The sequence below is a fragment of the Hyalella azteca genome, unplaced genomic scaffold (assembly GCF_000764305.2).
Source record: "Hyalella azteca isolate HAZT.00-mixed unplaced genomic scaffold, Hazt_2.0.2 contig15646, whole genome shotgun sequence".
Taxonomy (NCBI): Eukaryota; Metazoa; Arthropoda; class Malacostraca; order Amphipoda; family Hyalellidae; genus Hyalella; species Hyalella azteca.
In genome coordinates, this window is record NW_025945489.1 from 3,036 (window position 1) to 27,617 (window position 24,582).

General features: G+C 36.0%; 1 protein-coding gene and 1 long non-coding RNA gene across 2 annotated transcripts; one reads left to right on the plus strand and one right to left on the minus strand.

Moving 5' to 3' along the window:
• Nucleotides 1-1,078: 1,078 nt before the first annotated feature.
• LOC125179185 lies at nt 1,079-3,483 on the plus strand. Its single transcript, XM_047884574.1, has 2 exons — nt 1,079-2,401; nt 3,310-3,483. The coding sequence occupies exons 1-2, from the start codon at nt 1,358-1,360 to the stop codon at nt 3,481-3,483; spliced, it is 1,218 nt and encodes a 405-aa protein (XP_047740530.1). The 5' UTR covers nt 1,079-1,357.
• A 9,808-nt stretch (nt 3,484-13,291) lies between these two features.
• On the minus strand, nt 13,292-14,031 carry LOC125179186. The gene is made up of 2 exons (XR_007157170.1): nt 13,892-14,031; nt 13,292-13,423 (listed from the first exon to the last, which is right to left on the minus strand). It is a non-coding gene; the product is annotated as an uncharacterized LOC125179186 (long non-coding RNA).
• Nucleotides 14,032-24,582: the final 10,551 nt, after the last annotated feature.

A 24,582-nucleotide genomic window follows, 5' to 3' on the forward strand; every position in this document is an offset into this window, starting at 1 on the left:
CGTGTTGAATTTTACTTGTAACAAATCTGGAAGTATGGGGATACAGTTTTTATGGTAAATTAGTAGCATGAACATATATCTAGTACTTGGGGCCTCTCAGGGGGGACTTCTGATGAGTGTCTATGCTTGTCAGAAGTCCCATGGGATTTTGCCCTCCTAGGGGGATTGTTCCTGAGCACCATACTGCTGAGCTTGCAGTGTTTGACTGCAAGTCTCATTTATGAGGTCAAGTTATTATGTGGATAGGATTCCTTACATTTCCCTTCTCTGTCTCTCTCGGGCAGGCAGCCGATCTCCCATGTAAGCAACTTCTTGTTCAAGAGTCTCAGTTTCTGTTGCTTTTAACCTGTTCCTCCTTGTCACTTTCTCATTGAGATGCTAATGCTGCTTCTTTTGAGCCAGCTTAAGCGGGCTGGACAATTGAGACCTTCCGCCCCTTGTGGGTGATGAATGATTTTTTGATTTAAGAAACCTCTGATAACTGGGACCTTCCGCTTCTTTGGTGATGTTCATTTTGACTTTTGGTGCAAGATAGCCAAATAGCTGAAGTGCTAGTAAACATTTGGCCACTAAACTAACTAACTAACTATATCTAGTACTTGACATTAGCAATCAATGTCAAGTGAGTTTTGTAAACCATACATTTGATTGGAACAAATGGACCAATTGCTTCTGAAAGCAATTTTGAGTGCCTTCTACAGTATAGCAAAATTATAATTTATTAAACAAGTATATATATATAGTAAGGGAGATACCTAGAAGTTTCTCAATGTTAACAGCATTGAAATCCACGCAGAAATATGAATTTTTAATATTTTTTAGTCAATGACTTAAAACCTAACTTCAATACAGCCTTTTATTATGGAATAAGTTAAATTTTTTGACATTTGAACTGTTGGTACTGCTTGCCAATGCTGTCTTTTGTTAATTTTGTATGTGGCTGTGTGTTGTGAGAGGTGGTGCTAGAGTGCTGTGGAGGTATTTGTAAAGAAGCAATTTCTCATTTTCTATGCATTTCATGTTTCCTTTCATTTTATCAAAAACTTCATATAATCAAAAAGCTTTTGTATTAGTGATTTCAGGAAGGCTTGTCTGTAGATACAAAAATTTTTTTACCAAGATGCTCCCCTTAAACTAGTTTGCACTATAGGATAATCTAAAATGCTTTGTGACTACTTATACTGTATGCAAATTTATTCCAGCACTACTTCATTGATCATTCACAACCCCCTTTCAGTGTCTTCAGAAAGACCATTTTTTGAAAGAGGATGTGCAACCTCCACGTTTCAGTGAATTGTGCATGTGCTAAATGAACCTACAATAATCAATTAATTTGAGGATAAATATTTTACTGAAAATGACAGATTCAAAACTGAGACACTTCCATGAAAGTGAGTTTGCCAGTGGAAACAATTCAACTCTATCTCCATCTCAGGATGGTGACTCACCTGAATGCAAAGTGGTCCATCGGAAACGCAAACACGTGCCTATAGCAAATGGAGAAATGTTGGGAAAGACCAAGAAGCGGCCCAAAATAATCCCAGAGCTTATAGAGCCATCAAGTTCAAAGAGTACCATTGTTGTTGTGTTGCCTACAAGCACAACTGAGCAACAAGGTTCCCGAGTAATCCACATCCGGCCAGCAGATGATAGTTCTAAAGGTATGTTAACCTCACTAGAGCAGCTCAGCTCAGTATTGGAAGCTCTGCCATTTTCAACCATGCATGTGCAAGATATACAAGTGAATCACCAAAAAGAATTGATTGCTGTTCAGCTGTTGGGGGTTAATGAAGAAGATATTGCTTCTCTTTTGCAACTGACTCAGCTTGGACCTTGGTCAGTTATTGTAAATGTTTCATCCAAGCCTACTATTAAGCCAGTAATTGAAAAAATTAGACAGAAGAGGCAAGAAAATATTTCTGTGAAAACTGCTCCAGCCATCCTCAAATGTAACTCACTGGGTAATTTACATGAAATTAATGAAAATGTAAGATCAAATATCATAAAAGGAAATTATTCAGGTATTGACATTAGTGGCCGTGGCAGTAACTTTTTTGTTGTTGGCATGTTTGGCCCATTTGAAGTTATCAAATCTGCAAAGGTTAGAATATCTTCAAAGTTTTGCAGTCTTGAAGACTATTTCTACAAACCAAAATTCAAATCTACAGAAGCTGAATGGGAAAGAGCTAAATCCTGGACAAATTTTCAAGAATGCTTATATAACAATAAAGAATTCACTCCTGAAGATTTAGAAAATGAATTGAATGAGAAAATAAATAAAATTGCCAAGCATTTTATGGATTTTAAACTTGGCACTCTTGATGAAAAGTCCATGAAAGAGAAGAAAATGAATAAGGTTGACTATGCAATGCCTTACCTGCCAACATACAAGGATGTTGAGGTGGGTATTTTTCTTGACCTTCTAATTGCAAGTGAAGACTGATCTATTAGTAATGCTTGACATTTTTTTATGTTCACTCACTACTCAAAATGGTACTTAGGTATGTTGACTTCTGATTGAACATGTATCATACTTTTTTGGGGAGCATCCTTGCCATGACTATTTCTATATCTACATATTTTTCTGGAATCTAACTTTTCTGGATATAATTTTTTATTCTATAAATGCCATTGTTTACCAAATTCATCCAGTTACCAAAAGTCAATTTGTAGTTACTGATTATCTTTATAAATTTCATTTCCATTCTAAGAGAGTGCAAAAAATGAGTAAAAGAACCATTTTCCAGTGAAATTCATAATATTATAACAAGAATTGCTTATCTTGTAGCATTATTAAATTATGAATTACTTCTATTAATAGTATGACATGCTTGATTGATATTAATTTTTATTTTCGCTGCCTCATCTTTAGATTTAGCTATTTATTCTTCAATTGCTGCTTTGAAGTTTAATGAGTAACTTAGATGGAAAAGATGTAATAAAATCTTTAACAAATATAAATTTAGAAAAGCATTTTCACCCAAATAGATATATATACCTGTGTGATAGACAGTGTTTGGTTTAAGGAACTTGATATATTACTAGTTAAATTAAAAGAAATATAGGTATGTATAAATTAAATAGTAATGAATAAATAACCTATTCTAGATAAGTAATTGCTGATTGCACCTGTTGTCAGGTCATTATGCCCAGATATTGGAGAGAAAACTTGTCTTGGTTAAAAACTTGTAGCTTCTCCCATATTACAAAATGTCTACAGAACTTAGCTAAGCTAAAAATTCTGTTATCAATTTCAGATTTATATGCTTTTCATACGAGTTATTTCATGGACCATTGTTTTTATTGCAGTTTCTTGGAAAATTGTTCATGGGCAAGGAAAGTGATGCTGATAAGGATGCTGTGGTTGAACCACTGTGGAAAAGAAAGCATGACCCTAACAGCAAGTATAATAAAGGATTATTTAGTGAAAAGGAAAGTCAAGTTGTTAATGAAAATTGGAATCAGTTTCAAAAGGTCAGTTAATAGGTGATATTTTAAATTCTAGTTTGGCTGAGTGGAGTTGGAAAACTAAAATTAACTCAGGTAGGTAAATAAGGTAAATATTGAGTCTTTCATTTTTACTTATTGTTGATCATTTTTCGTTGTTTTGCAAGATTTTTGCTGCAAGTTATACAAAATATTAACCACTGCATTTATCAACTAAGTTAGTTTCCTTTAGTCTACCAGAAGACTCATTCAAGTGGCTCCTTTTTAGCGCATTTTCTCATTTATGGAAAAAATGCACTATTGTGCTCGCCATGTCCGTCTGTCTGTCTGTCCGTCTGTCCATCCGTCTGTCCGTCCGTCCGTGACCTCAAGTTTTCGTCAATGAGAAAATGCACTCTGTCACTCACTGCAGTGAGTACTGAGTTATTTTTTCATATTTGATACAACTTGGTGGGTGATACTGTCCTTGTCAAGCAAGTCATTGATGGCATTACATGATCTTTTCAAAACAATAGATCACTTCCACCTATATTTCATTTGCTTTATTTGTTCATTTGTTATTCTAACACAGCATCAAATATTTTTAACTGTGCCTAATAGTTCTGCTTGTTGTCAAAAACACTTTCAATCCAAAATTTGCTAGGACATTTTCTTTGTCTTCCCCAATGCACATTTTAAATCCATATTTCTCATCCATTTCATATTATTTGCATCTTGCCAACCTGGCTTGTACTTCTCCACAGCAAACATCTCTTCTTTTTTATTATTATTTACCAACCTCTCTTCTTTATTATTATTATCTTTGAATTAATTCTCATAATGACAGCATTAGCAAAAATTGTATGATTTGAATTTTACTATTCACTCTAGTAAAATATATATACAGCAATCCCTTGATTAGCACGGTTTTGAATACCGCGGAAAAAAAATTTGCGACCTACCCTTAATTTACGCGGTGCCAGTTTTGATTAGCGCGACTTTTTTTTCACAACGCATCATTTTCCCGCCTCTAGCCAGAGATGTTACGTTCGTAACAAAAGTGTTACTTTTTGCATATAAGATCTTATGTTGTTACTTTTGTTCCGACTTTTGGAAAAATTCGCCGAATGTTGTTACTTTATGAATTTCAGCCAATAATTCTTTAAATAAAGTGGTATACACAGAATCATTATCAAGTCTGAATTTATTGGCATCCCGTAGACCATCATCTCATTTACCCTTGGTATTCCAGATTCATCAAATATTGCATGTCCTTCGAGCTCGTCTTCTAGTTGTGATCCAGTTTGTCCCGGACCACAAGAACATCAGGGGAAATGAGATGGCTGATCTGGCTGCTAAAGCAGCTCATGCATTAACCGAGGTATCAGCTGAGGCCGTGATGAGCAGGGAGGACAAGGTGAGAGAGATAAGAGTGGCAGTCCAGAGAGCATGGGAGGAAGGATGGAGACAGAGGGCAGCAATTACTAACACTGGGCACCACCTTTTGAAAATTAGAGACCGAGTAGGATATTGGCCTTGGTCATCCATCAGGGAGAGAACCATTGAAACCACATTGGCGAAATTCAGATTAGGGCATGTGGGACTTGGGGAGCACTTGTTCAGGTTTAATATGACTAACACAGACCTTTGTTTATGTGGGAGAGTTGAAACAATCCAGCACTTCTTCTTGCCATGCCCATTATTTGCTGACAGTTGCTCAGATTTGCTGACCCAACTGCACTCAATTGGAGTTCCAGTTACATTAAAATGCATATTAGGTGGAGGAGAATATCCTTATAAAATCCAAGCACAAATTATGCAAAGTGTATCACTTTTCTTAGCCTCAACGGGAAAGTTGAAGCAACTTTAAACCTAACCAGTAACCTAGACAAAGAACTTCAAAAAGGCCAAATGGCCACAAACCACCAGCACCTCTCCTGCAGATGTACATAGGAATGTAAGTGCATCACCTGTAAGGGGGAATTGCTGGAGGTTGTCTCACTGTCCTTAAGATAAGTCTTTGGACCAAGAAATTAGTCTTTTTAGCCCCCATACCCGGACTGTAGTAGTGGTAAAGGATATGTAGTAGGGTCCGTGGTATGCTCGTAAATATCTAGTCACTTCCCCCTGAGAACAAATTGAATGCTCCAGGCTGCGCCAGCCCATGCTGGACCATTTTGGCCCTATGAATCCTTGTGTCCAAATGACAAGATTAGTGCTAGGTAAGGGTTACTAACCGGTAGACTAATCAGATGCACAATTTAACGCTCATAAGACACAATTATTTTGCCTAATAGACTTATTTATTACAGATTGGCTTGCCAGACAAGGAAGCCTTTTGAGCCGTGAGGTGTATGGAGGACGACTCCACTTCCTCAAGAAGCAGACAAAACAACAAACAACATTTACTTTTGCTGAGACGAAAACTATCCCTTGGAGATTGCTTGTTGCCTGTTGGCCTTTTGTGGAAGACGGACGTGCGGCAGTCATTCTCTTGAACTAGTCGAAATAAGTCAGGTTACTATCTGATTTCGTAGTTTGTAACTTTGTAGGTTCTTTTCACTTAGCTGAATTAGCTCTGTAAGAACTGCAAGGGAAAGGGAAACGCAGGAAAAAAAACAATAGTCATTCATTTGGATTTTGGATCAACTGGCGATGAGGCAGACTCAGACTCTGACATGTCTCACTAGTCACTACCTATGTTGGCCATACCCAGGATGGTGCGGTTTTCTGCTGATTAATCTGGCATTGGCATACAACCATACACAAGTCACAAGGCTCTGAGCCACGGTCAGGAAGATGTGCCAGGTGTGCTGTAATTTTTATTATTAATGCATCAATTTGCGCCATGCGCCATAATATGCCGGTAAAAAAGTGCACCGTCACCGTGCGCCGTGCTCCTGAAGTTGTTTAAAGATGAATGCGCGACAACGCTATCACACACAAACAAATATCTGCATCAAGTTGACTAGATTTCTAATGTGATAACTCAGGTTCTAAGAGTTGGCACATAATGATTATTTATTCATTATTCATAGATCACAATTTGGTTGGAAATTAATTACAAAACTGAATAGTAGGTGACAATCCACATGGCTTGAGATTGGTTTCTTCTAATGAAGGACTGATTTTGGCGAATAGTACAAACCTGAATGTCAATGTCACTATGTCAGGAATATGTTACGTTCCTGACATCCTCCTGGCTGGAGAAATGGGTTTGTGCGGTGCAAACCCATTGAACACAAAATTACAGGCGCCGCACTTTTTTTTAAATTATCAGTTCTCATTTTTTGCAACTTTGAAGATTAATTATATAGACTAAACAACAAACATTAATAAAATATGAGTAGCTTCAAGAGACTCATCGCATGACATATGATGATGAATCAGCATTGCGTAAAAGTATGTAAAGATGATGTTGAGAATTTCTGATGACAGTTATGTCTAGACATATTTTATTTACAAAAGATTTTGCACTCTAAACTATTTTCCATTAAATATAATGATGAAATTATTTCTGACTCTTTTCATTAACTCTAGAATCTTAAATAACCCTATCAGTGCACTAATAGTATATACTGCACAAGCAAAATCTGTCATTTAACACTAATATTTGTTTACTTAATATGCCCAATTTCTGAGGACTTGATTATTCACCACTTGCCTCATGTCTGAACAGAATATTGTCTCATTTCCGGACGGCCTACAGAAGGTAAACAAACGATGTTCGTCAGTTTGCATAAGAAATTTGTAGAAAATTTCTTTGAAAATAAATTTCTAGATTTTTACTTTCACAAAATTTCCATGTCAAGGAAAATCATAGATTATATATTGATGGATAATATAATTAAATGCATGATGGCAAATGGGACCCTCATTTTCATTGGAGGGCAACATAAGAATGATGAACAAGAAAATTGACACTATGTTTCAGCAAAAAATATGAACACAGAAGTAAATGTAGGTGGGAAAGCACTGCTGCACCAACATCCTCACTTCTCAACAGCAGCCGGTACACTGCACTGACTACAGGTCTCAGGTCTGCAGCTATCAACATATTACATCTGGCAGCAGCTGCCGCTGGCCTCTGCCAATCACCGAGTGCGTTCAGCCGTCTGCGTTCCATTTCCAGTAGTCTTTAACTATCTATTTGTTATATATTGATTACAATATACAATTTAAATGTGTTAGCTAGCTTATACAGAGTGGTGCAGAACCGATTGAGCAGTTTTGAGGCAAAATAAAAGAGTAATGGAGGTAACATACCATTTAAAATACTTATGTTTTGAAAACACTATCAGGAAGATGGTGTCTGTTAGCTGCATCACACTGTTGGAGTCATTCTCAGAAGTTTCCTACNCTGTCTCTTATACACATCTAGATGTGTATAAGAGACAGACCTTGCTCCATACAAACTTTACAAAGCTAATGAATAGACTTATCAATAATTGTTTACCCAAAAATCCCAAAGTGGTAAACACCACCTTGGCCTGTTGGTCATTATTGAAGGCAATAACAGCCCTTTTTAGCCATCCATTATGATCCACATACTGTTATTGTTAGTAGGCTAATTGCAACATAAAAAATAACTATTCAAAAAGACAAAAAAAAAACTAAAAAAATAGAAAAAATTATTCATTTTTATTTTTTTTTTTAATAAAAAAATCACCAACCCTGGTTCAGAGAACTGGCCAGCAGTACTGGCGCCTCAGGTAATCAGTCCAATGCTTCACTGGGTTGAAGTGTAGCAGGCTTTCGTGGCCGTGAGTCGTAACCGTGATTGTTGTTGTCATTGTTTTGTTTGTTGATGTATTGTTGTTGTTGTACTTGCTTGTCAATTTTAATGCAACCCAAAATAAAAGTAAAATTTGAATACATCCATCTTATCATTTTAGGATTGTTATAGGAAAAAACTGGGCCATTTGCTTGCTAGGAATTGTAAAGGACTTGCGGGATGCATGGCAGGGTCCCAATTTTTTCTTAAGTGCTTTCAGTATGTGAAAGACACATGGTGGGGAGGAATGTTAGGGGCCACATGCTGGTATATAAACTATTTAGTAATTGTTATAAGTGTCTTGTATTAATCCTCTCATTCTATTGTCCCAGTTTGCGATTACTTGAGCGACAGCCAGATAGATTCAGATTAGTGTAAAATCACATTCATTGAGTCACTAGTTGAGTGAAGCAGTGCAATACTGATCTGCTGCTATTTCATGCTAATTAACCTGCTATAAACAAACCTGCTTTCTGGCCATTTACTGCCATGCTGATCCTTCACTGACCTGCTATGAATATCATGGCTCATAAATAGGTGAGTAAAGGGAATACTCTTGCCACTCATCTCAGTCCTAAATTTTAATTATTGGATGTTATCAGTAAATGTTTGTAATTTTCATCAATCATCACTTAAAAGTTGTTCTGGAGTTTGTATTAGATAGATCAATGTGTTTCAATTATTATTGTTGGATGGGTTTTATGTGTTCTTGTTCCTGCACTTTTGCAGAGCAGCCAATTTTGGGCGCATTCTGGCTTCCGGGCAAGTCTGGGACCAGTTTGAGATGAGTGACAGGCAAGCTTTGGGCTCACTGAGCCACATTGTAGTCGAGTCTTGGGCTGCTATTTGGCTACTCAAGCTGACACTAGAGGCCAGCGTGGATGCCCCTTTAAGTCCTGTCTAGCAACTCATGTCAGAGCTGCCTTCATGTGCCAGTTGAGTCTACCCCACTGCTACTCACAGGTAAGACCACCGCCGTCTTGTTTCTTTGGTGCGGATGCCACTTGATGGACCAGGCCTGACCCAGGGCCTGTTTTGAGCTCTTGATTCCTTAGTTTCATTATTCTTGATTAGATTTAGGATACTGATCATTATTCTGGCCCAGTTTAGTTTATTTACCGTGTATTCTTGTTTATTCTTTACTGTTCAAACCGGTTTGGGCTGCTGGTTATTTATGTTCTCATGCTAGGTTCACCCCATAACTCATAGCCCTGGGCTGTCCCATCTTCACTAACCTGCTAACCTTAATATTTCACCTCCATGTACTGGCAGTACCGTACTGCTGATTTTATTTAATATATTTTTGCCTGGTTCTTTCTCTGTTTGAGCTCCTGAGTTTGTTTTTATTCTGTTCCCTGTGCTGGTGCTGTACTGGCTGGACCATTGACCTTTAGAGGAGCTGACCCCAACAAAATGATCGCTCTGCATGATCCACTTTGTGCTTTGAGGAGTGGCTACGATTGTTGAAATACAAATTTTTGGAACATTGGGCATCCTGGTGGTCACAAGAAGTCCAGGCCGCAGGTAAAGGAGCCTTCAGGCTGGGCCTGGGAGCAACAGTGGATTATGTGGCTTATGGATCTTTACCACGCTAGATGGAATGTTCTCTGGCTTGTCTGCGTCTGGCCATGCTGGCATGAGGGCTCACTTGGCGTGTTTCAATTTGTCTTATTCCAGTATGTGTCCTATGTGTAATACTGGGGACACTATTATTCACTCCATCTTGCAGTGTTCACTCTACACAAGCTAGAGGAGAGAGTTTCATTCCAACTTGGGAAATCTTTAAGTTCCTTGGAGCCTTGTATCAGCTCTTGGTGGGGGAGATACTCCTCAGAAAATAATCAAAATATGCACAGCAGTAATTTGTTGGCTGGGTAATGATTTGTCGCAAAGCAGTAATACCTAATAATAATAATTTGTCACACAGCAGTAGTAACTGCTGAGCTGCAGCATGGTAAATGCCCTATGAAGATGCCCAGTAACTAATTTCTTTTATCTCTTCTTTCACACAACAAGCACAGGCTGGTGAGAGTGAGCTAGAAATTAAACTGTGAAATGACAAGTGGCAAGAAGAAAAGGCTCAGATAAAAATTGAGTTGGGCTCAGACTGGGAGGTGTGATTTCTTCATACCCAAAGTCTTAGAATCAATTACAAAAAAAAAAACTCTAGTACTAAAAACTACACATTGTTATGCATTGTAGGGAGCATTTTCCTAATTTTTAATTTTTTGCATTTCATTTTGCACTGTTTGCTCTTCATCAACCAGAGTAGGGAGTTTTGCTCAAATCTAAAGAACCTTTCACGCTCTTGGAACCTCATCACAGCTCTAGGAGGGGCTATAGCCATCAAAAATAGAGACTTGCTGTGAGATTTGTCACCTGGGGCAATACCTGCTGAGATGCAGCAAGGTGAAACACCCCACAAAAAAATCTGTGCCTAATTCTTTTATTCCACACAACAAACACTTCTTTGTGTGAATGCAACAGAAATCCAAGTTGAAGTAAAATGGTAAGATGAAACAAAGTTCCAACAAAAATTCAGTTGTACTCAGGCTGGGAGGTGTGACTTCTTCACATAGTGGCCATGCAGCAAGTGTTTTAGACTCTTTGTCAAGTTTAATTTTGAGTTGTATAGGCAAATATAGTCCTAGATAGACCAGCGAAGTATCATGGATACCAGCAATATCATGCATAAGATGTTTCAAAATTCAAATCTTAAGTAAATGAGGAAATTAAAAATTAACTGTAGGTATCTAAAAATCTCTGGTTTGCCACTATTCTTCCTCACTCCCAAAGTCTTAAAAGCAACTTGAAAAATTCCAAGTGTATCAGTACAGAAACCTATTTGTTTTGACTTCTACCCCTGGCAAACTGAACTACAAAATCATAATTGGTCAACAGAAAGGAAATTATTTCCTGTAAACTCTAATGTTTGTTGAACTGAAATTGAGTTAAAAACAGTCAATTTAAGCATCCAATTAGTTTTCTGTCAGTATGTATAGTTTGCAGTGGCCAGCAAATGACCCACCTGGCTTTGGTTGTTGACTTGAAAACTACATGTCATGCTGAGATGAAAACCACATGTCATGGAGATCATTCAATTGTTAAGTGTATGAATTTTTGTTTCAAGTGGTGTTCAACTCTATGTTTGTGCAAGAACAATAGTGATGGTATTTGCACTATATGTTACAAGGAACCATTATTTGTAAAATAGTTATTTTAGGGAATGTTTCATGGCATGCATGAGCATGTCATCCATGTGTTTTCTAAGCAAGATTTGGAGATGATTATATACAATAGATTGTGCTAGGAAGCCATATGTTAGGTGCAGTATAATATAAGCAATTGCATAATGGAATTTTATCAATTAAGGAGGAAAAGTTATTATTTATTTGGAGAACAGTACAAGTTAATTGGAAATGATGACACATTATGTAAAATAACAGTTTTGAGAACAGTGGAAAAACAGTGGCTGTAACTAAAAAGACTTAGGCAAATCTACTAAGACCTAAAAGTACCTCCAATCCTAGCATTCCACCATGATGTATATAAATGTATATAAATGCTTAGCCATTGTTTCAATTCAGAGGAATAAACACTTGGAAAATTCCATCTCACAAAACAAACCATGCAATAACAGGACATACAGGAGTAAGTAAGGAGTACAGGAGTAAGCATGAATAACGATTGGGTATCTCACACTCGAGCCGGAGCAACGTCGCTTGGTTGCTAGATTGCCTTTACTAGATGCCTTCACCTTCACTGCTGCCAATTCAGAAAAGCATCTCTTGTTTTTACATCTCTCGGAGAAATAAATTCTACGTTTGGTACTACATTTTTATGCTGGTTTTTCTTGTGTATGTTCCTAGTGCTTAAGTTATCTCTGTTCAAAGAATAGAGCCAAGGACTCTTCCCTGCTTTGTAGCCATTGTAACAGTGAAGAGCTGGAGAACCGACTGTTGACAAGACATTCTCTGACGAACCCCTCAGAAAGGACCAGCCTGACACAATGAATATTGCAATAATAATTTACAACCCAAACATGGAAAGTTGAAAGGAGCGGGGAAAATAATCTAAAGAATTTAAAGCATGGTATTTTATCTGCCAATGGTGTGGCTCAGTCATTATTCTGTTCTATAAGTGGGATTATTTTCTTTGCGAGTAAAACAGTAAAGTGCAAATACATGAATTTATACAATGTACAAAAATCCATTTAAGGCAGCATGTTTTTAAAAAAGTAAACTTTGTGACGAACATACGAACATTTATCCTTGCTTTTGCACATATGTTGACATGCATGAAACACGTTTAGCCAAATATTGTCGCGTCAGGAATATGAAAAATATACTTTTTATGGACAGTTCATAGGAAAGTGTAAAAGAACCTTGAGCTGTGGTTCCAGAAGGACGAGGATTTTTATCAGCCGGACCTGCTGGCTTCTCTTCTCCATCGCAGCCCAAAGTCTCGTCGGCGAGAGCATCGGTTATTGCACCACACCCTGCAAAGCACGAGTTCATCAGCGCCATAGTTTTAAGCGACAGTGACGAGACCAATTCAATATCGCACTAGCTTTAAACTATTTCCATGAAATGATAAGTCATTATTTATAGGATTAAGTTTAATCCATGCATCATACATAATCTATATCTAGTATATTGAACAATGCATCTTCTTATTTAATGCGAATATAACCAACCATGTAAGATGTTGCGTTTTAATCGATAAAATAGTGGAAATCAAAAGCATTAGACAAAACAAATGTTCAAAATGCAAGAATACATCAGCTAATAATGAAGCACATCATTTCATTATCAGTCTTCAAGAAGAGTGCTTCATGTAGAAGGAATTTTGATATCGCTTGCATAACAGTGTGCTGAGGTACGCAAAAGATGAACAATATTAACATTATATCACTTGGAAAAAAGTGTGAGCACGTGACTAACGCGTATGCTCATGAAGCCATCCCAGCTGATGTTGTTGCCGGGTGGATGTCTCACGTTGCGGGTGAGGTAACCGTGTTACCTACATTGACTTTGGTTTGGCAACAACCCTTCTATCTAGTATGTTAAAGGCGAATGAAAGACTGGTGTCTTATCTCTTAAATTGAAGTAAAAATTCGGTGACAATGTAATGAGTGAATAAGTTTAACTGCATTCAGGAGTTATGATTAGGGCTAGGGGAAGGGAGCATGGACAGGGTTACACATATTCCGTCATTGATGAACTGAAAAATAAAGAGAACAAAAATCAATAACCTGTCCAACTAGATAATAATAATAAGCCTGAAGGGAACTTGAATGTTAAAACTGATGCAATAAATACTTAAAATAGATTCTTAATTGATGGCAAGCTGGTTGCGTGCAGCAAGCAAGAAATATGGAAAACAAAACAAACAAACATAATATTGGGAGTGAAATCAGTAAAACATTTGCAAAGATAAGCTAAAACTAGAACCAAGAAAAACCATTCAAGTAATTGGTAAAAGTTATGAAGTTTTCAAGATAAACACACAAAATCAAAGCATTCAAGAATAAATTGCAAGCAAATGACAGTTTAAATAAGAATTGCAATAAACATTGGATGATAAGTGAAGCACTAACAAAGTTAATTAATCAGATTCGCAGGTAGCAAAATTATGGGACACTCACAAAACATCTTTGCAATTAAAGGGATCACACCTAATGCAACTCACCAACAACTTGTGGCAGTTCCACTTAGTAACTCATCAATTTAGGGATCACAATTGCATTTTTATAGTCCTCCAATCACTATCACAATAATTAGCAAAGTTGCCATAAATGGAGAATTAGTTTATAGGCTGAAAAGAACAAAAAGAAAGCATACATTGAACAATAATTAATAAGTAAACATTAATTCAAAAATGATTCATAAATAGAGAGCAGATGGTTGGGTGAAAAATATGGGTAGATGCCTCCCGGCAACAATGTGTGAACACCGCAGCGGCCAACGCGATAGCTAACATCAGTAACGTTTACTAAACTCTTGCTTCACCTTGCTTGAATCAATATCCACATATCTCTGGTACGAGGTTTGGCACCAATGAAAATTATGTTAGCGTGAGAAAAACTCTATTATACATCCAGCTAAGCTAAATTCTTTCCAAGAGACGCCTTAACTTCATTTGAGAATTAATTAAAGTGAAAGAATTTGAGAAATTTGAGGATCTAGCTTAATCATGAATTCTTGACTAGTTTCCGCTTTTCTGGAAAATCGTTGAGATAGTATCGAACATATTAGTTTCTTGTAGCAGGTTAACTTTTAGATATATTGCCATTACTTGCCGCATACTACATACAAATTACCAAATTAACGCGATAAACCATTGGTTTTATGTAGAGACGGTTGAAATCAGGTTTAAATAACATCGTAATGACCGTATCACTGTTCTATGAGAATGAGATGCCACACCCCAGAATGAGAATGCCACACCCGAGCGCACCGAAAAGAACATGCTCATTCTTCCTTGAATACAATAAAGCACTTCAGAATAAATATAATTAATTTATTCAGTTGCAAAAACATATCAACTCACTGTTTAATAGAGTAGATTGTTCAAAAGATCCAAAATTCTTGAAAATTATGAAGTTGCCGGTAGTAGTTGATTCTCGAAAATCGCGGGTGAGATTTTACTGTTCTCGGGCAATTTTACAAAATCGCGTGTGAACAGCTGCTACTTACCTTCTCTCAAATTCTCGCGCCGAGCGGCCGAACGAGAGGTGCGCTGCCATAGACCAGCAAATTACCTCAAATCAGCCCTGGAGCCAACTTCAACCTTCTAAGTTCTAAATGCTATTGATAAAGTCATCCTGGCAGTGGCACCTAAGCAACTGTACTCAATTGACCCATTGTACTGTAGGCGGAGAGGTCTCAACTATATCTGCCTCCGCTCAACATTTCATCTCTGGTTTGGTTTAACCATGGGGTGAAGGAAAATGAAACACGGAGCGTGACTGACCAGAGAATATAAACACGAAAGAAATGAAGCATACAAACATAAACAAAGAAAAGGGAAAAGTGGGTGCATAAGTGACAGACTTTAGTGTCTTGCTCAAACCAAGAACCCTGAAATAACACGAGAAATTAGCTTGTATAAAAAAGGTAAATTAAAGAACCTTGAAAAAACCATCATTAACGTAATCATTATAAACAAATATACTCATTAACTGATGGACTAGCATTTAAAATTCAAAGCAAGATTAAATAACATTATCAAAACAATTTAAGTACCCAAAACTATTAATCAATCAAGCAAGTGGTATATCATATTATATATCCATCAGGCTGAGGCTAATCACGGACAAAGCTCTGATGTTCATCAGCCAAACTAATGTTTGTTGCAACCCAATCATCGTTAACTCAAACGAGTGGTGACAGGAGGACTCACCAGGTCAACCACTGTGCAAAGCTTCAGAATGCTAGTCGGCCATTATAACAACACATTGTAAGTTCTCTAACTGTAAAAACACCAGGGAGAAAAAGACAAAACATGGGTTATTGCATAAAGAAAAGACAAAAAATAAATGCAAAGAAATTGATAAGTTACGACTGAGACAGGGCTAGCTGAAGCCTAAAGGAATTGCACAAATCTTTATTACCTGAACCAGCAGCATTAAAACATCGGTTAAGACAGTTCACTTGAACTAGTTTATTCTATCTCTATTAAAACGCTAAAGCTTAAAAAGAGTATCACTACATTATAAACTAAGCTTGGACTACTAGCAAGCGATAAACACCATAATGAGGGCCAGCACCTACAGTACCACATGAACTTATAATCAACAATGCTTCAGCTCACAAGCTGCTATTCCGCATACCGTAAAATGGGGTAACTTAGACCACTTTTTTTTATAAATGATGCAATTTTTTTACTAGCTAAATTAAACTTGAATTGAAACATGCAAAATACAGGCCTATACTCTAGCTTCACTCACCATAAATTGCTGGCTCCTGCCTCTCATAGTCTTTATGCAATTTCAAAAAAGTGATGGTCTTTGTTACCCCAGCTCTTGGGGTAACTTAGACCGGGTGGTAAAATCAATTATATTTTTTGGTCAAATAACTCCAGGTTTTGGTGCATTGTAGTAGAACTCTTCTAGTTACATATGCAAATGACAAAACTGCCGGTCTAAGTTACCCCATTTTACGGTAGTTAACGGTTGATACGTCATTCTCCAATATCTTTCAACCCATACCATCGCCTCAAAGGATTGGATTGTTGGCAAGCATATGTATATGATAGTTGTATGTTGGATGGTTCTACAGGCGATCAAGTTGAAAACACTGGTTGTCGAGTTGTTACTATAAAGTTCTTAAGAAATTGATGTAGTAGCAAAATAGATAATAAATATGATACAAAAGTCACTTGTTTTAGTCGTATAACAAATGATCTTCAGAATACTTCAGGCCGGGTGGCCCAGTTGTTAAAGCTCAAAGTACCAAAATTGGAGCAGACATGCGCGTGTTTTCCTATTGGAGCATGTGCGCCAGTTTCTGGTCAGAATCGACGAGGAGCAGTCAAGCAAAATTGGAGCAGTGAGTTGCGCATTCGAGACCGCAACAAGCTGTGAATGTTCTGTGTTGTTAAGAATAGGCAGCAGGCATATGGCCTCAAAAGCTGAAACTGATTTTTTTATGATTATCGTATTGCTATTGTTTATTGTTAACATCTGAGCATACCGCCTTCAATTTGCTGGGCCGTATGTATCCAACTTGGTCAAATGGCCGCGTATTCTTGAACATGTCCACGTATTCTTATTATTGTGTTCTAATAATATAAGTGCTCACGTATTTCTAATATTCCTAATAATATAAGTGTCCACATATTCCATATATCGTATTCCTAATATTCCTAATAATATGAGTGTCTATGCATTCTTATTGTCATATTCTTAATAATATAAGTGTCCACATATTCTAACTATCATATTCCTAATATTCCTTATAAGTGTCCATGTATTTTAAATGTCGTATTCTTGATGTTCTTAATAATATAAGTGTCCACTTATTCTAAATATCGTATTCCTAATGTCGTATTCCTGATATTCTTAACAATATAGTGTCCACGCATTCTTAATATCGTATTCCTAATATTCCTAATAATATAAGTGTCCACATATTCTAAATATTGTATTCCCAATATTCCTTATAATATAAGTGTCCACGTATTCTAAATATCGTATTCCTAATGTTCTTAATAATATAAGTGTCCACATATTCAAAATATTGTATTCCTAATATTCCTATTGATAAAAGTCTCCACGTATTCCTAATATTCATATTGATATAAGTCTCCACGTAATCCTAATATTCTTAATAATATAAGTGTCCATGTATTCCAAATATTGTATCTCTAATATTCTCAATAATATAAGTGTCCATGCATCCTTAATATCAAATTACCGATATTCTTAATAATATAAGTCTCCACACATTCTTAATATTGTATTCCTAATATTCTTAATAATATAAGTGTCCATGTATTCAAAATATTGGTATCTCTAATATTCTTAATAATATAAGTGTTCATGCCAACTTATTATCTTATTCCAAAAGTTTGTTATAATATAAGTGTCCCAGCATTCTTAATATCGTATTCCTAATATTCTTAATAATATAAGTGTCCATGCATTCTTATTATCATTTTCCAAAAGTTCGTTATAATATAAGTGTCCACGCATTCTTAATATTGTATTCCTAATATTCTTAATAACATAAGTGTCCATGTATTCCAAATATTGGTATCTCTAATATTCTTAGTAATATAAGTGTCCATGCATTCTTATTATCATTTCCCAAAAGTTCGTTATAATGTAAGTGTCCACACATTCTTAATATCGTATTCCTAATATTCTTAATAATATAAGTGTCCACGCATTCTTAAAATTGTATTCCTAATATTCGTAATAATATAAGCATCCATGCATTCTTATTATTGTATTCCTAATGTTCCTAATATTCTAGCGCTGGTCATCGGATCGTTACTATGAAATTCATAAGAAATTAATGTTGTAGCCAAATAAATTATAAATACAATACAAAAGTCACTCGTTTTAATTGTATAACATAAAGAATCTTTAGTCTACTTCAGGCCGGGTGGCCCAGTTGTGAAAGCTCAAACCTTGCAGGCAAGTGAGTTGAAAAAAGTGCATCGAAAAATGCGTCAGTAATGCATCGATAAGGCGGTTGACTCATCAAAGTGGGTCATCCAGACCCACCCATTTCTCTCAGTGAAGCATTCACTTTTACACAGTAATGTAGGTGTGTTATGAAAGGCTTTGTAAACAATATAAAGATAAATAATGGCATCTAATATATTAAAACGCATGCCAAATTAAATAAAGTATCATTTTTATCAATTAAAATGCAATTTGAATTTTGTGTTTGTATTAATTATATAAAAATTTTGTAAGGAGTGACATTCAGATCTAATATGAACATGGATTGTCTAATGTGTTTAATCGAAATTTGTATGATAAGTCGATCAGTAAGACGCGTTTTTACTAATAATATAAATTTCTAATTGAATAAATTGGTTTTATGTATTGTATTGTATTGGCTTATAAAACTGAAAGTGAATATTGTTATCTCAGGTTTCCTGACACGACCACTAGCTGAACATGATCGATGTCCAAACAAACGTGCAAAGACAGAGTTAAATGTTCGCATGTTTGTCATGAGGTTAATTTTAAAATCATAATTCTTAGCATGGATTTTTAATGTTCTGATTTACGCTTTCCTGAAATTCGTAACTACTAAATTGCATCATAAATTATTCAAACCTATTAAAGAATTCGCTACTTAAGGGTTTGATGTAGCTGCTTGCATGTTCGCAATCCGCATTATGAGAGACTCTGCCAAGAAGGCAACAGATTCTTGCAGGTGCTGCGTGACTTTATCTGTGAAAGAAGGTACGACAAATTCAGTAGAGCCTTACATGTAATGAATTATTTCTGGTGATGTGCTTTTTAAGGGCTTTTGGCCATTACTGTTGAAATTGTAGCTCTATGGGCAAGGTTAATATTATCCATGGCCATTGGCCACGGGTGAAATTATCCATGGCCATGGGTGAAATTGTCGCAAGTGCACGGGTGATTTTTGCTCTTCTACAGGTGGCTCCTGCCCATTTTTCCAGGCTGGCCCTAAAGTTCATTTTTGAGTCCCTACGGTATAAGTATACCAGCAAAGTATCATGGATACCAGCATTATCATACATATGAATTTGGTTTAAATCTTGAGTAAATGAGGAAATTAAAAATGAACTGATTCTAAAAAATCTCTGGTTTGTCACTATGATTATCATACTTAAGAAATTGGTTTAAATCTTGAGTAAATGAGGAAATTAAAAATGAACTGATTCTAAAAAATCTCTGGTTTGTCACTATGTGTAACCCAGGATGGTGCAGTTTTCTGCTGATTAATTTGGTGTTAGCATACACAAGGCTCTGAGCCACGGTCAGGAAGATGTGCCAGGTGCGCAAGAATTTTTATTATCATTGCATCAATTTGCGCCATGCGCCATAATATGCCGGTAGAAAAGTGCACCTTGTGCCAGCCTGCGCCGTGCTCCTAAAGTTGTTTAAAGATGAATGCACGGCAACGCTATCACACACGAACAAATATCTGCATCAAATTGACTAGTTGATTCTTCCTTAAACAAAAACTGGTTCGCACAGAAAAATTTTCGCTAATACATAATTTTGGCCTCAAGTTACATTATTTCTTCGTAAATTTAATGCTTTTTACTTTTATTAAGTAAATGACGGGTTGATCAGGCAAGATGGCAAGCTGTGTTGCACTTCACAATCATTTATGCAAGTTTTAAACCGAAATACCCAGTAAAATTAAAAAATACTTGAGGAAAAGAAAAGTAGTATTTCTAAAACCTGTCAGAAATTATTTAATCATTACCTATGGCACGGTTCAAAATGATAAGAATAGAAAAAGTCACATGGCTAATGACACTTAACTAGTTGAAGATTATTGACACTTCACTTGAAGTGTCAATACGCAATGCCAAAGCTATGCAGTCTGCAACTGCGTAGCGACTAGTGATACTTTTATCTAGTCAGCCACATTGTTGCTGGGAGGCATCTACCTATATTTTTCACCCAACCATCTGCTCTCTATATATGAATTATTGTTGAATTATTGTTTTCTTATTAATTATTGTTGAATGTATGTTTTCTTTCTATTCTTTTCAGCCTGTAAATTAATTCTATTTATTGCAACTTGGTCAATTATTGTGATAATGATTGGAGGACCATGCATGTGCAGTTACTGATCCCTAAATTGATGAGTCACTAAGTGGAACTGCCACAAGTTGTTGATGAGTTAGTTAGGTGTGATCTTTTTAATCACAAAGATGTTTGTAAGTGTCTTATAATTTTACTACCTCCTAATCTGATTAATTAGCTTTGTTTGTGCTTTACTCTTCATCTAATGTTTATTGCATTTCTTATGTCAACTATCTGCTTGCAATTTATTCTTAAATGCTTTGCTTTTGTGTATTTATCTTAATAATTTCATAAGTTTTACAAATCACTTGAGCTGTTTTTCTTGGTTCTGATTTTAGCTTATCTTTGCAAATGTTTTACTGATTTCACTCCCAATATTATGTTTGTCTGTTTTGTTTTTCATATTTCTTGCTTGCTGCATGTAACCAGCTTGCCATCAATTAAGAATCTATTTTAAGTATTTATTGCATCAGTTTTAACATTCAATTTCCCTTCAGGCTTAGTATTATTATTTAGTTGGACAGGTTATTGACTTTTGTGTTCTTTATTTTTCAGTTCGTCAATGATGGTATACGTGTAACCCTGTCCATGCTCCCTTTCCCTATCCCTAATCATAACTCCTGAATGCAGTTAAACTTATTCACTCATTACATTGTCACCGTATTTTTACTTCAATTTAAGAGATAAGACACCAGTCTTTCATTCGTTTTTATCAAACTAGATAGAAGGGTTGTTGCCAAACCAAACTCAAAGTAGGTAACACGATTACCTCACCCACAACGTGAGACATCTACCCGGCAACAACATTACTGACACCTAACTTTTTTAAACGGTAACCAACTATTTCCCAAGTTACCACTTACGATTTCGAGAATACCACTACCAGTGCAGCAGTGCCAGCAACTATTTTTTTTGAACCTAGATTATACTTTAAAAAAACCTAGAATTGAATGAAAAAAACCTAGATTTCTCCTAACATGTAAGTCTAAGTCATAGTATTAAATCCTTGGTTTTCACATATGAATGAGTGTGGCTATATAGGGATGAAAATAAATTACAATTTAACAAATCTCCAATATTTATGAACATTTTTCACATTTTTTTGCATTTAACATATTACAATTATCATTCCTCCTCATCCCCCTAATAAACGACAGCTTTATCAAGCATCAGCATGTCTTGCATCCAGTAATCTACTTTACGACACTGCTGAGCTTGCAGTGTCTGACTGCAAGTCTCAGTTGTGAGGTCAAGTTATTATATAGGTAGGATTCCTTACATTTCCCTTCTCTGTCTCTCTCATGCAGGCGATTGATGTCCCATGTAAGCAACTTCTTGTTCAAGAGTCTCAGTTTCTGTTGCTTTTCACCTGTTCCTCCTTGTCACTTTCTCATTGAGATGCTAATGCTGCTTCTTTTGAGCCAGCTTAAGCGGGCTGGACAATCAAGACCTTCCACCCCTTGTGGGTGATGAATGATTTTTTTATTTAAGAAACTTCCAATAACTGGGACCTTCCGCCTCTTTGGTGATGTTCATTTTGACTTTTGGTGCAAGATAGCTAAATAGCTGAAGTGCAAGTAAACATTTAGCCACTAAACTAACTAACTATATCTAGTACTTGACATTAGCAATCAATGTCAAGTGACTTTTGTAAACCATACATTTGATTGGAACAAATGGACCAATTGCTTCTGAAAGCAATTTTGTGTGTTTGTGTGCCTTATATAGCCAAATTATAATTTGTTCAACAAGTATATATATATAGCAAGGGAGATACCTAGAAGTTTCTCAATGTTAACAGCATTGAAATCCATGCAGAAATATGAATTTTTAATATTTTTTAGTCACTTAATGACTTAAAACCTAACTTCAATACAGCCTTTTATTATGGAAAAAGTCGAATTTCTTGACATTTGAACTGTTGGTACTGCTTGCCAATGCTGTCTTTTGTTTATTTTGTATGCGGCTGTGTGTTGTGAGAGGTGGTGCTAGAGTGCTGTGGAGGGATTTGTAAAGAAGCAATTCCTCATTTTCTATGCATTTCACATTTCCTTTCATTTTATCAAAAAATTCATATAATCCAAAAGCTATTGTATTAGTAATTTCACAAAGGCTTGTCTGTAAATACTAACATTTTTTGCCAAGAAGCTCCCCTTAAACTAGTTTGCACTATAGGATAATCTGAAATGCTTTGTGACTACTTACTCTGTATGCAAATTTATTCCAGCACTACGTGCTTCATTGATCATTCACAACCCATTTCCGTGTCTTCAGAAAGAAGACCATTTTTGAAAGAGGATGTGCAACCTCCATGTTTCAGTGAATTGTGCATGTTCTAAATGAACCTGCAATAATCAATTAATTTGAGGATAAATATTTTACTTAAAATGACAGATTCAAAACTGAGACACTTCCGTGAAAGTGAGTTTGCCAGTGGAAACAATTCAACTCTATCTCCATCTCAGGATGGTGACTCACCTGAATACAAAGTGGTCCATCGGAAATGCAAACACATGCTTATAGCAAATGGAGAAATGTCGGGAAAGACCAAGAAGCGGCCCAAAATAATCCCAGCACTTACTGAGCCATCAAGAAAGAAGAGTACCACTGTTGTTGGGTTGCCTACCAGCACAACTGAGCAACAAGGTTCCCGAGTAATCCACATCCGGCCAGCAGATGATAGTTCTAAAAGTATGTTAACCTCACTAGAGCAGCTGAGCTCAGTATTGGAAGCTCTGCCATTTTCAACCATGCATGTGCAAGATATACAAGTGAATCACCAAAAAGAATTTATTGCTGTTCAGCTGTTGGGGGTTAATGAAGCAGATATTGCTTCTCTTTTGCAACTGACTCAGCTTGGACCTTGGTCAGTTATTGTGGATGTTTCATCCAAGCCCACTATTAAGCCAGTAATTAAAAAAATTAGACAGAAGAGGCAAGAAAATATTTCTGTGAAAACTGCTCCAGCCATCCTCAAATGTAACTCACTGGGTAATTTACATGAAATTAATGAAAATGTGAGACCAAAGATCATAAAAGGAAATTATTCAGGGATTGACATTAGTGGCTCTGGCAGTCGCAATTTTGTTGTTGGCATGCTTGGCCCATTTGAAGTTATCAAATCTGCAAAGGCTAGAATATCTTCAAAGTTTTGCAGTCTTGAAGACTATTTCTACAAACCAAAATTCAAATCTACAGAAGCTGAATGGGAAAGAGCTAAATTCTGGACAAATTTTCAAGAAAACTTATATGGCAACAATGAACTTGATCCTGAAGATTTAGGAAATGAATTGAATGAGAAAATAAATAAAATTGCCAAGCATTTTATGGATTTTAAACTTGGCACTCTTGATGAAAAGTCCATGAAAGAGAAGAAGATGAATAAGGTTGACTATGCAATGCCTTACCTGCCAACATACAAGGAGGTTGAGGTGGGTATTTTTCTTTACCTTCCAATTGCTAGTGAAGACTGATCTATTAGTGATGCTTGAGGTTTTTTTATGTTCACTCTCTCCTCAAAATGGTACTTAGGTATATTGACTTCTGATTGAACATGTATCACACTTTTTTGGGAGCATCCTTGCCATGAATATTTCTATATCTATATACTTTTCTGGAATCTAATTTGTCTAGATATAATTTTTTTTTATTCTATAGTTGCGATTGTTTACCTAATTCATCCAGTTACCAAAAGTCAATTTGTAGTTACTGTTTATTTTTATAAATTTCATTTCCATTCCATTCTCAGCAAGTGCAAAAAATAAGTAAAAAAAACATTGTACAGTGAAATTCATATAATTATAACAAGAATTAATTATCTTGTAGCATTATTAAATTATGAATTACTTCTATTAATTGTATGACATGCTTGATTGATATTAATTTTATTTTCATATCATCTTCTTTAAATTTAATTTTCATGTCTACTATTTTCATGAATGGGTATTTGATAGTATCCTCTAACTAAATCTAATCTACTAAAGTACTTAGTTCTATTAAGGCCAAAGATTGAATCTGACAGATTTGGAACAGGAAACTTATCTGGGATGGTTACTTTGTTTAACTGCCTATAATCGATACATATTCTAATTGATCCATCCTTCTTGCGGACTGGTACTACAGGAGAGGA

Bases quoted from the DNA above. Each gene is read 5' to 3' on its own strand.
- LOC125179185 (XM_047884574.1), top strand. From the start codon at position 1,358: ATGACAGATTCAAAACTGAGACACTTCCATGAAAGTGAGTTTGCCAGT. The intron at 2,402-3,309 runs GTGGGTATTTTT...TTTTTATTGCAG, and splicing joins CAACATACAAGGATGTTGAG to TTTCTTGGAAAATTGTTCAT.